Source organism: Onychomys torridus, chromosome X (assembly GCF_903995425.1).
Source record: "Onychomys torridus chromosome X, mOncTor1.1, whole genome shotgun sequence".
In the NCBI taxonomy this organism is placed as follows: domain Eukaryota; kingdom Metazoa; phylum Chordata; class Mammalia; order Rodentia; family Cricetidae; genus Onychomys; species Onychomys torridus.
The window spans coordinates 76020221-76033983 of NC_050466.1; the positions used below are offsets into that span (position 1 = coordinate 76020221).

At 40.2% G+C, this 13763-nt stretch overlaps 1 protein-coding gene across 1 annotated transcript; it reads left to right on the forward strand.

Moving 5' to 3' along the window:
- Nucleotides 1-5981: 5981 nt before the first annotated feature.
- Nucleotides 5982-6530, forward strand: LOC118573834 (ferritin heavy chain-like). Its single transcript, XM_036174256.1, has one exon. It carries the CDS (start codon nt 5982-5984, stop codon nt 6528-6530), a length of 549 nt encoding a protein of 182 aa, XP_036030149.1.
- The last annotated feature ends 7233 nt before the right edge of the window (nt 6531-13763 follow it).

Consider the following 13763-nt stretch of genomic DNA (forward strand, 5'->3'; position numbering starts at 1 on the left):
TGAACAAATACCAAACATACCCCTAACACATATATACCATGGACATACTTTAAATTCAGTGGCCATTCCTTTGTTTTTCTAAGATAATGATAGTCCCAATGTCAGAACAGGGAGGAATCAAAAGCTGGAGATTTTTCTACTTCAGAATATAATGGTGTCAATGCCAGACATGTCTTATTAATTTCCACCCAAACAGGAGCTGCCAAGAAACTTATCAATGGCATTTGTGCTTCAAATCTGCCCTGGATTATAACACACCTAAATATATTAGAGCTCCCTTACATCTCTAAACAACTGGAAGCAACACTCTCTAGAAGCCAGTTCTCGATACTGAATATACTTTCAGTGTCCACAGATCCCAACTCTCCTTCTAGAGGTATGATTCAAGCAACTTGTAAGTTCAGGTGAAGGGATCATTCATACTAGCCTTAAAAACTCAAATGTCTGACTCCTTCCTCCCAGGAGAAATTTCACCTTGATCATAAACCACATTTCTGGTTCCTATGTGAATTTGTCACCTTCCCACATCTCAAACATATGATTATCTCCTTTCTGTGTCAAGAAGCTATCACCTCTCCTTTGGTTCTCAGCTGGGTCTGGTTATCTATAGGTCATTACTGGTCACCCCTAATTCTATACTATCCTCAGTGTGTACCAGCATCCTTTCTACAGTGACTACAACATTCTGCCTTTGAGTTATCTATCCATGGCCTGCTCTCTAACCACTTGCTTCCTCTCTTGGTTTTCCCTGCCTTTTTGCATCCCCAACTTACCCCTGCTTCCTTTTCCTCAGACATGCTATAAAACTACAGTTTATATCACCTTGATTTATGTGCCTTTAGTTTTCTGGAATCGTTTTTCTGATAAGTACTCCTCAAAAAGTGCTTAGTTTACTGAGTAAACTTTTGTGGGCTCTGTGGTCCTGTTAGACTAGTTATAAGGATCGGGAGTGTTAAACTATAACTAAAGGATGGTAATTAAAAATTATGGCTCTTATATAAATATAAAATATGTACACGGGGTGTTGGGGATTTAGCTCAGTGGTAGAGCGCTTGCCTAGTAAGCGCAAGGCCCTGGGTTCGGTCCTCAGCTCTGGCAAAAAAAAAAAAAATGTACATGGAAAAGATGAAGTAATGTGGAAACCTGTAAGATATTTAAAATGAGATTCAGGTGTGCTGGCACATACCTGTAATCCCAGGTTATCGAAGAGGCTGAAGAAAGGATTTCATGAAGTCAGGGACAGTTTGAATAATATAATGAGAGATTTCCAAATAACATAAATGATGTTACAAAAATTGTTCAAAAGAGAACTCAAAGAGTTTATGTATAGGCAATAGGGATGTTGAAATCAATGTTCAAATAGAATAGATGCAAAATGATTCAAGAATTAATTGCATTCCACCAGAAAAATCATTTGCATTTCTGTGGACAACATTCATTTGCATTATTATTAGTTTCTTTTTTTTTCAATTTACAGTTAAAAAATATCTCAAAGTCAATGAGAAGTGGAGATAGAAAGTTATTATTATTTTTTTTTCAAGACAGGGTTTCTCTGTGTAACAGTCCTAGCTCTCCTGAAACTCAATTTGTAGACCAGGTTGGCCTGAAACTCACAGAGATCCAGCTGCTTCTGTCTCTCAAGTGCTAGGATTAAAGGCGTACACCACCACCACCTGGCACAGAAAGTTATTCTAGAAAGGACATACAGTAAATATTTACTGGTTAATTGTTAAGTCTCTCACCATTTTTCAGAGAAAGTAAAAGGCATCTTCTTATCCCAATGGGAACTGCCATCCAATTACAATTAGCACAAGCATTCTCTGTGAGACACACATTATAATATGTGTCTTCCTTGTCTCCAAACCTTGATAAGGGATGGCTACCTCCTTCCTTTTAGAGATTTGTTACTCAGAAGTCTGGTATTATTTGAGATATTGCTTAGAAAATTGGCCCCTGACTAGAAATATAACAAATATAAAGGATCCAGGACCTAAGTTAATTAAAAGATACCTATATTTATGCACAGAAACATTAATGTAATGAGATCAGTAAAATCACAAATATCATCTGGACATTTAATGCAATTGACAGCAAAATCTCAGTTGCTTCTTCTGAAGAAGTTGAAATTACCCTAAAAGTCACAAGAAAATTCAACAGACCAAGAAATACTAAAACAAAAAGATAGTGGGAAGATTCATACTTTCTTTTTTTAATTTCTATAAAGCTATAGTAAACAAAATAGTGGTCCAGTGTTTAGACATACAAGGTTTAGAGAATAGAACTGAGAATCCAGAAATATGGTTGATGGCTCCCTCCCAAGGAGTGTATCAATATCATCCAGAAGAGAAAGAACAGCCTTCCTAATAAATGGTGTTGTGAAAAACTAATTTTTCACATATTCAAAAAAATGGAACATGGGGCTTGAGAGATGGCCCAGTGATTCAGGGCATATATAGCTCTTGACAAAAATTTGGTTCCCAGCACTCACATCCAGTGACTCAGAACTTCCTGTAATTCTAGCTCCAGATATGATGCCCTGTTCTGGTTTCTTTGGGCACATCCCTCACAAACACATACAAATAAAAACAAATCTTTCTTTATATAAGCAATGAAATTGCTCCTTAATTTTTATAATATGCAAGAAACAATTCAATATAAATTTGACATCAAGTGACTTACAATAGCTCTAGAAGAAAATCTAAGTATAAATCTTTGTATTCCTGAGTTAGGCAATGGTTTCTCAGAACACTAAAAGCACAGATGATGAAAAAAATGACCTAAATTATACATCAAAATTAAGAAATTTTAGATTTCAAAGACCACTCAGAAAGTAAAAAAGAATAATTCAGTGAATGGGAGAATATTTTAGTAAATTATATGATTGAAAAAGACTTATATCCATAAATTATACAAAACACTTAGAGCCCAACCAAAAAAGACAATTAATTTTTAAAAAGAGGCAAAGGATTTGAATGAGTATTCCCCCAACAAAGGTTTATAAATAGCAAATAAGGATATGAAGAGATAATGAACATCACTAGTCACTGGGGAAATGCAAACCAAAACCACAGCGAGAAACCACTTTCCCTCACCAATGTGACAACAAGGTTTTTTTTGTTGTTGTTGTGGTTTGTTTGTTTGTCCTTTTTTTTTTTCAGAGCTGAGGACTGAACCCAGGGCCTTGCACTTGCTAAGCAAGCGCTCTACCACTGAGCTAAATCCCCAACCCCATTTTTAAGAGTCCTTTTTTTTTTTTTTTTTTTTCTCGAGACAGGGTTTCTCTGTGTAGCTTTGAGCCTTTCCTGGAACTCGCTTTGTAGACCAGGCTGGCCTCGAACTCACAGAGATCCACCTGCCTCTTCCTCTGGAGTGCTGGGATTAAAGGCGTACACCACCACCGCCGGTGGTGACTACAAGTTTTAAGGGCTAGTAACAGTGCTGGAATCCTCAAACATTGCTGCTGGGCATGGAAAATGATGCAATCACTTTGCAAAATAATCTAGCAATCTCTCAAAGTCCTAAACATAGTTAATCTGTGATCTAACTAGTCCACCCCTACATGTATCACCAAGAGAATTGGAAATGTACATCTTTTATAGAAATTGTACATAAATGTCCATAACAGCATTAGTCATAACAGTCAGAAAATGAAAACAACCCAGATTTCTACAAACATAAAAAAGAATTGATAAAATGCAATACGACCCTACAATAGAACTTCATTCATCAATGAAAAGGGTTAGAGGTTAAAGTCAAGCAAAAGAAACTGTACACAAAAGCTACATATAGTGTGATCCTCTTTATCTAAAATAGCTATAATAAGCACATCTATAGAACGAAAAAGATTAATGGTTGCAGGCCTACAGAAGAGGCAAAATGGGCATTGCCTTTTAATGGAAATGGGACTTAATTTTGGACTGATAAAAACATTCCATTAATGACTGCCATTCTGATTGGAGTAAAATGGAATTTTAAGAAAATAAATAACAAACATGACAAGGATGTGAACAAAAGGGAATGTAAACTAGTCCGGCCACTTGAAAGCCACTATGGAGGTTCCTAACAAAACTGAAAAAAAAAGGCAAAACAAACAAAAAATCTCCATATGACCTAGTTATAATATTTTTGGGTTTTTACCTGAAGGACTCTAAGTTATCACATCACAAAGATACCTGCATTTTAATGTTTATTTTAGCAGCATTCACAATAGTCAAGTTAGGGAACCATTCGAGGTATCCAGTAACTAAGGAATTGATAAAGAAAATGTGATTTATGTACACAATAGAATATTTTTCAGCCCTAAAGATTAATGAAGTATTGTTTTTAGGCAAATAGGCACAACTGGGGCTAATCATTAAGTGAACTAAGGCAGTCTCAGGGAAATGAATATGATATATTTTCTCCTCTTTGTGGTGGCTAGGTTTTAAGGTTTCATATAGATACAGGAGAGTAGAGCAGAAGCTGACCAGGACAGGGGAACAAAGGTGACTAACAGGAAAGGGAAAGAGAAAAAAAGTCAGAGCATTGTTGAGGAATATGCTCCATATACAGCGTATACTTGTATGTCCTATTTTAAATAACTAAAATTGTTAAGTCAAATACACATTTTACAAATTTTAGTCTGATGATTACAGAATACAAGGAATGTAGCCGCCCAGGATGGTATAGAAATAGAGTCTTGGTACTTCAGCTTCTCAAATGCTGGGATTAGAGGCATGCGGCACCATACTGGACTCTAGAACATCTTGCTGTGGTTGTTAAATTTGTTTTATGTTTTTAAATATTTATTTTTAATTTTTTAAAGTATGTGTATGGGGTGGGGTAGGGAGTATTTGCACAAGACAGCAGGGCCTTTCAGTGGACAGAATTGTCAAATGCCTCTAGAGCTGGAGTTACAGATAGTTGTGAGCTGCCTGACTTAATTAAGTGCTTGGAGCCAAACTCAGATCCTCTGCAAAAGAAGTATATGTTCTTAATAACTGAGCCATCTCTTTAGCCCATTAATTTTTAATATTTTTATTTTTTATATTTTATTTTATTATTATGTGTGTGCGTATGCTGGCTGGGGCATGCCATTGCACAAGTGAGGCCACAGGACAAATTTTGAGAGCCATTTGTCTCCTTCTATCACAAGTTCTGGGAGATCGAAATTCATGCTCTGATTTGTTCAGAAATACCCAGTGTGTCAGCATTGGTGATAATGCATAGCCACTTGCTCTTTTTTTTGTTTTTTTTTTTCTTTTTTCTTTTTTTGGTTTTTCAAGACAGGGTTTCCCTGTGTAGCTTTGCACCTTTCCTGGAACTCACTTTGTAGACCAGGCTGGCCTCAAACTCACAGAGATCTGCCTGCCTCTGCCTCCCGAGTGCTGGGAATAAAGACATTTGTCACCGCCACCAGGCGCCACTTGCTCTTGACGTCTTCCTAAGAAAAGTCACTAGTATAAACATTGAAGTCACCAGACAAGGTGACTAAATCTTTAAGATACGAGATAACGTCATCACACTACTTTAATGAAACAGTAACGATTAGGTGATACTCAAATAACTTCCTTCCTTAAAGTTAACTCTCCACACAATTTATAAAACAAACAAACAAACAAACTTGGCAGTTTGCTCACAAATTTAAGATATCATGTTGTTAAGATGCTCCGCACAATGCCTTCCGTGTTACTGTGCATACAGCAGTCTTGCTTGAACTCTGACCAGGTTCAACTGCCCGAGGCACCAACTGCACGCCATTGCTGTCTCCATTGCTATCTTCCGCACTTGTTTGGGCAGTTGCGGCTCCAGGCGCCGCCGCCTCGGAATCTGACTGGCCAGAGCCAGCAACTTGTATGGCCTGGCTCCTCAGCTCCTCCTCCTCCACCTCCTAAAGTCGTGGTGAGGCTCCTGAAGCGACTTGCGCCAGCTCCACAGCTCGCAACCAGGTGTGTCCTTCTCGTTCCTGCCAACAGCTCGAGAACGTGAGGCCTCTTGCCGCCATGGCTTCTTCCCAGCCACAGATGGAGCCCCATGACCTGGCCGAGAGCAACGCGGCCATCAACTCTCAGATCCAGTTACAGCTGTATGCCGCGTACATCTACCTTTCCATGGCTTTCTTCTGCAATCAAGACCAAGTGGCCCTGGTGAACTTCGCGCTCTACTTCCTTTGCCAGTCCCAGAAGTGGATGGAGAGCACCGAGAAGCTATTCCACTTGCTGATCCAGCGCAATGGCTCCCTTGTCCTTGGGAGAATTGCTGATCACGACCGCCACGACTGGTTTGATGGCCTCATGGCGATGGAGTGTGCCTTCCACCTGGAGAAGACGCTGAACCAGAGCCTCCTGCAGCTGTACCAGCTGGCTAACAGCAAAGGCGATGCCTACCTGTGCAACTTGCTGAAGCGCCATTTTCTCCAACAGCAGGTCGAAATCATCAAGGAGATGGGTGGCTATGTGACCAACCTGCGCCAGTTGGGGGCTCCAGGAAATCGCCTGGCTGAGCACATCTTCGACAGGCTCACCCTGGGAGAGAGCACCAAGGAGAACTGAACTGGAACTGTCCCTGCTACGGTGGGGTCTTCCTCAGATCACCAGGCAAGGTGCTAACATACTTGCAGAAGTTTCCCTAGTTTTTCTGTTTAGCACTGTTTGCAATAAATTAGTTTGTTTCTCAGCAGAGTAATCATTTCCTGTTGACTCATATGTGTAAAACTTGTGTGTTTAAAAAAATAATTAATTAATTAGCTTTTTCTTATAAACAGTGTGAGCTTGGGAGTGTGTCTGTGGGGGTGAGGTGTGAGTGAAGTAAAGTGGAGTGATTGGCCTATAGACCTGGTATCTAAGCATGGGAAACGTGCAAATGCATGGTAAAAGGGAAAACAGGGGAGTCACATATCAGATATCCTGCATATCAGATATTTACGTTATGATTCATAACAGTAGCAAAATTTCAGTTATGAGGTAGTAATGAAAATAATTTTATAGTTGTGGGGTGGGAGGGGGGGGGGAGGGGGAGGGTCACCACGAACTGAGGAACTGTATTAAAGGGACACAGCATTAGCAAGGTTGAGAACCACTCGATTAAAATAAAATCAACTTTACCTAAAGCCCATTAAGTTGCTAAAATATTAAAATATTAGCATTTGCTAATTCCAGGTAAGACAGTGAGACCACCTGAAAGCAGAACACTTGAAACGTGCTTACCCTGGGAAAGAGCGATTCTAGATAAAGAAAACTGGAATGACTTCTTCATAGCCCCGAGGTTAACAAACTGAAGGAACAGTGGAACTTTGCGGGTCCAAGATCTCTCATTTTTATCATTATATTCCTATAAGAATCTCAGGAAGTAGGAAGGATGGGAATTTAAAGGGAGGCTACACGGGAAGTTATGGAATTGGGACGGGACCATACTTCTGATCCAGGGTGGTCTTTTCTTATTACACTGTGGGTATCAATGAGTTAAGAAGGAGTGTGGGGATTGACTGGGAATTCAGCCAGATAACCAGCCCCAGAAGGGAGGGAAATTCCCCAAACTGCTAAAGACAGCCCTGATCATTGTAGCCTTTCTCTTAATTACAGGTGTGCCTTCCAGCCTAGGGTAGAGATGACTTCTAAATGTCAGCCCCAAATCCTCATATGATAGAAACCTACAGAAACAGAAAGAGACTGTATGTGAGAGGCAGTAAGTAAGGTACCACCTTTACTACCCAGGAAGTAGTCCAGATCTCTGCTCAGGTTCTCTCCCCCAATGCAGACCAGAACCTGAATTTCAGGGTCGCCGAGGAAGATGAGAGGGTTGGAAATCCCCGGACTGAACTATTACCTAGATTTCTGCACTGGGAGTAACTTCTCCTTAGGCACAGTAAATAAGGGGTGGCTACTAAACACGTATTTGCTTTACCTACAGTTCAGCTCATTCCAAAGCCTGGGGAGAGACGCTTCCATGCTTGCTGGACAGAGTGCACGGGAATTGTGTACTAAATCATTTTCTGTACTTGTCTAGTCATTGGGGTCTGGAGCTCACCCCAACTTGCTCTGTCTTGGCTGACAGACCTCCTTTTTTGTCCCATCTATCTCTTTCTTGTGATTGACTTTCCAGAAAAATTAAGAGACACCCATTAAGACCTATACATAGGCTTTGATTTTACCTGGAAAAGGAGTATTTCCTCATCTGCAGAACTCAAAAGATATCTAAGTGATTAGACTCCAGTGCCCATTATAAGCCACTGTTGGTCAGGTCCCGTTTTGCAGCCTGTCTTTTAAAAAATCCCTGACAGGGAAATCTTGGCACAGCAGCAACTCAATTGTTTCTTTAAAAAAAGTTCATAGGGGTTGGAGATTTAGCTCAGTGGTAGAGTGCTTGCCTAGCAAGCGCAAGGCCCTGGGTTCGGTCCTCAGCTCCGGCAAAAAAAAAAAAAAGAAAAAAAGTTCATAATTCACTTTTAGTTATGTGTGTGTGTGTGTGTGTGAGAGAGAGAGAGAGAGAGAGACAGAGACAGAGACAGAGACAGAGAGAGACAGAGAGAGACAGAGAGAGAGACACAGAGACACAGAGAGAGAGTGGGGGTGTTTACAAAAGCCAGAAAACAGCCTCTGCTCCTCTGAAGCTGGAGTAGCAGAGGGTTGTGCGATAACAGAACAGACATGGGTGCTGGGAGAGGACTGGGTCCTCTGCGGGAGCAGTGTGCACTCTTCACCACTGAGCAGTCTCTCCAGATTCCAGCCCCATTGATTTTTATCTTGTTTTGCTGAGAGTTAAACACACATTGTAAGTCCCTGACCTTTCACTTAGTTTTGACAGTCACAAACAGGCTCTCGAATAGGTGAGACAGTAAAGAAAATGGATAGGAAATGTTTAGCCTGGTGAAATAAGCTTGCTTGCTTGCTTGCTTGCTTGCTTGCTTGCTTGCTTGCTTGCTTGCTTGCTTGCTTGCTTGCTTTCCTTTCTGTTGTCTAGACTTTGGCCTGTACTGACAGTTTCCTTATTTTCCCACCCTGCCACACACATGACAGAAAGGGAGAGGCAAACTTCTTCTTGGTGTGCCACCTTCTCAATTCCTGGATAACTGAACTTTAAATACTTAGTAGTAAGATATGACTAGTTCTTTGAGCCCCGGCACGTACCACCCTGAGACACACAGCTGGATGGTTGTCAGTCACAGGCCATGCTCTGTTGCTTGGGGGAATGATGTCTGAAACAGTGGCTGTTGCTATGGGTACCAGAATCTCAGGCAATGATAATAACAGGACAGACGAGGGTGAAATGGTAAAATTGATAACTTCATCTCTGGCTCAAACACGGATTCAAATGAACTGTGCTGAATAATTTACCTGTGGGGGGAATAAGATCATTGCTGTATCACAGAAGGAAATTTCTTAATAGACGGTTGTCACCAACAACTTGTACTTCATTTTCTAGAAAAAGGAAATGTATTTTTTTCTCCATAAATGTGTGACAAGCAGTACAAAGTACCCTTTAATTTCTTCCAAATCTCTTCTAGTCTAGAAATTTGCTTCACATTTCTGACTTTTATATTTTACTTTATATTTTGTCACTTGCCAGCAACTCCAGTTTATTTTTACAAGCCCAAGAAATATAACTAATCAATTGTCAGTAGAGGAAGGCCTTATAAGTCATATTGATATATGCATATATTGATGCATGATAAACTGCAGGTAAAGCAAATATATCATGCTTCATATTTTAGAATTCCATTTTATACAATGTGTGCATGTGTGTTGTGTGTGCTGTGTGTCCTTTGAGGACAGTTTCAGAGGTATATTGATAATTTTCTTTTAAAGAAAACCTGGAGTAAAGGGCAAGGTCTGCAGAATTATATTAGAAAATATTACTTTAAAAGGTAGAGAAGGAATCTGTACCTGATTCAGTAATGAAAAGGGAGTGGAGTGAGGTATGATAAGGAGGAAATGTGGTAATCACAACATAGTTTTAAAACTCTTGTTTCTACTTAAATTAGTTTAGGTTATGAGTGGTAACAAAAGCCAGAAAAATAGGTTTTAAAAAAGACAACTTTCTCTTCCATAATGGGAAATGACTATGAACGAAATCAGTTCAGGGCTGCTGTGGGACTTCCTGTCACATTTCACTGATTCTATGAGGCATATTTTTTTCCCTCCCATTTTCGTGTCTTTGAAATAGGGATGTTTAGTGTCCTACCATCACTGTTGGCTGTGGTTGCCATTGCCTGAGCATGCACTTCAGACTTAACAGTGGCCTTTATTGACTGAAAAGCCCGAGAAACTTAAGGAAACTTAAGGAAAACTCTTAAGAAATAGTGCCACGGCAGTATGCTTGATGGCATACGTAAAGGAGGCTCTTCAGAGTCTCCTACATGGTTCTGAGAACAAAAACTGATTTTAAAAAATGTGTACCTGATGTCCTAATAGCACTTCAAACCATGTGTTACACATTTATTTAGTTTAATAGTTCCTTACAGTTTACTTACTTATCCTTTACATGCATGAAAAACGACATAAGGACAAGCATTGATGCCAAAATAAAGTGTAAAGAAATTTTTCGGAAGACATAATTTGAAAAAAAAATAAAAAATATATGAGCTAAGATAACATTATATCCTAATTTAATTGGTGACCTTGCTTAGTATTTCGTCATATATAAAGGGATGGTATGTTTTAAAATCATCTTGCTTTAATTGATAACATGCATATGCCTCTTCCACTACCGAGAGCTTCCAGCTGAAAGTTATTTCATGGTCCAACATAGCTACTGTAAGTCCAAACATCACATTATTGTTCCAGAACTGATTGGGACATTTGTTACGAGGAAGGGAAAGATTAGAAATTGAGGTGCAATGAATGGAAGATTGAACTTTGAGTTAAAAATCATAGGGGAGGGGTACTGTGACATCTCATATTCAGGAGAACATTGTCACAGGGACATTTCTTTTCCCTACAAACCAGAGGGTCCAAGAGAAGGCCCCAGAGCAGATTCATTTTACTATGTGTCTTAGTTCAAACTAAAGACTTTTTAGTAAACTTTAATTTTAGAATAATTATAAATATGATATTTATAAATATAGGTTTCTCTTTTTTTAGTTTTTTTCTTTTTACTTTTTGTGTATGATGTTTGTGAGTGTTCACATGTGCAGGTGTATGTATGTGTGGATGTTTGTGGAGGCCAGAGGTCAATATCTGATATAATCTTCTGTTGTTTTCCATTCTCTCCCTCTCTGTTTCTTTGTCTGTTTGTCTGTTCTCTCTCTCTCTCATTCTTTCTCTTTCTCTCTCTTTCTCTCTTTCTCTCTCTTTCTCTCTCTCTCTCTCTCTCTCTCTCTCTCTCTCTCTCTCTCTCTCTCTCTCTTGATTTTTCGAAACAGGGTTTCTCTTCCTCTAGCTCTCAGAAATCTTTACTTGCCCATAGTTCTTCATCTTGGGTTGAGGCACTGTGACATTTCCCCTTTACATGTTAGCAGTGTGTCTCTTGTCTAGCTTATTTCTTAAGACAGGATATCTTACTCAACCTACATCTCACTCCTCATGGCTGCAATTAAGAGGTGCTTAACAACTTGCTCAACTTGCTTGGCTTTTTACATGAATTCTAGAGATAGGTCCTCATGTTTATGAGATTTTGGTAGCAAGCACTTTAGTAACTAAGTATCCTCAGCCCCTGAATCTAAAAGCCTCATTCCCCCATTTCATTTAACATTAGACTCTTCCAAACCATGTTGTATCTGTCAAAAGTAAGAAATTATAGTGGGCATATTACTAATAATGAACCCCATGTTGCATTCAGATCTTCTCAGTTTCTCATTCAGTGTCTTTTTCTTACTCTAGGTTCTAATCTAGGATGCCATATTGTATTTAACTGTCATGTATCTTCAGTCATCATTTAGCATTTTATGATTTTTATCAATTTTGAAAAGTATGCTTCAGTTGAGGTAGGTCCAGTTCCCTCCTCCCTACACCAAGGATGAGCAAAACGTCTCAGCATAGGCCCTAGGTTTCAGAAAGCCAACTCATTAACCAAGCACAGGTCCCGGTCCCACTGCCTGGGGGCCTCCCAAACAGTTCAAGCTAATCAACTGTCTCTCACTTATCCAGAGGGTCTGATCCAGTTCCATGGGGGCTCCTCAGTTATTGGTTCATAGTTCATGTGTTTCTACTAGTTTGGCTATTTGTCCCTGTGCTAAAAATTAAAAAATACCCGTACAATCACGGTCTCAATATCTCTTGTTCACATGGGGAGAGGGTTGGGGGGAAGGCTAGAGGGTGGGAGGAGGGAGGACAGGGAAATCTGTGGCTGATATGTAAAATTAAATTAATTATAAAATAAAAATAAATTTACCATTTAAGTAAAAAAACACAGAGAAACCCTGTCTCGAAAAACCAAAAAAAAAGTATCCTTCATATATTTTGTTAAAAATTTCTCAATTTGAATTTTTCAGGTGTTTGTCTCATGACTAGACTGAGGTAAGCAGCAAGGGGCTGGGCCAGTTCTGCTCCCACTCCCTTGGTCCAACTCACCTATACCTACACCACAAGGGCTAGCTCCACTGTGTTGCCCAGGTGAGGTACATGGGTCATTCTCCTATATGCTGCAGCTGGTGAGGGGCAGGACCAGTTCTCCCACTCTCATGAACCTGAGGCCAGATCTCTCACCTGCCACAGCTGGCAAGGGTCAAGGGGTGGGGAGGGAATCTTTCCCTCACCCATGCTATTGCCTGGCAGACAGGGGGAGGGCAGGGTCAGTTCTTCTGCTCTCACACTCTCATTGCTTGCTCACCCATACCCCTAACAACAGAGATAAACCACTTTCTTATGTAGTCCCACAGCCCACAAGTTCTCTGTATTCACAAGCTACATTTCTTAGCAAATGTAGATCATCACAACCACAACTGGACACAATATAGAGATCAACAAACCATGGAGAACCCAGCTATAATGGATACATCACAAATACTGCATGTATGGATCCCAGAACATCACGAAGAGGGAGCAGAAAGATTGCAAGTTACAAAATACAGGAAGACGGCTAAGAAACAATATAGCTTAGAAATGGCTCCATAAACAAGATGGGAACATTGGTAATATCAAAAGCCATGCTAACATGGAAGGGAGAAATTTCATGGGGTCTCACCATTAGACAAAGAACTACGGCTAACTGATGACCCATGGGAGAGGAAGAATTAGCATTTCCCAGGGATCAGTCCCCTTATTGGTTATCCAATACAGATGATCAGCCATAAAACCATATACACCTGTGGGGTTCCTGGCAGCAGAACCAGGACTTATCCCAGGTGCATGAACTGACTTTTTGGGGCCCATTCCCTGTGGTGGGATACCTTGCTCAGCCTTGATAAAATGGGGAGGCGCTAGGCTCTCCTTCAACTTGGTATGCCAGACTTTGTTGACTACTATGGGGGGCCTTACTCGCTCTGAGGAGTGGATGGAGGTAGAGTGGGAGGGAGGTGAGGAGGTGGGAGAAGGGGAAGGAGGGGGAACTGGGGTTGGTATATAAAATGAAAAATTTGTAATAAATAAATACATTTAAAAAACCATATACACACAACAAAAGCAGACTCAGCAAGTTTTAAATATGTATATACATATATGTGCATAGCCAGACAAGTCTCTCCTGCCCACCAGTACCAGAATAACCAGTCAAAGGCTTAATATTAATTACAAACTGTTTGGTCTATGGCTCAGGCTTATTGCTAGCTAGCTCTTTCATCTTAAATTAACCCATTTCTATTAATCTATGCATTGCCACGTGGCTGTGGCATTACCAGTCTGCTGGCGTCT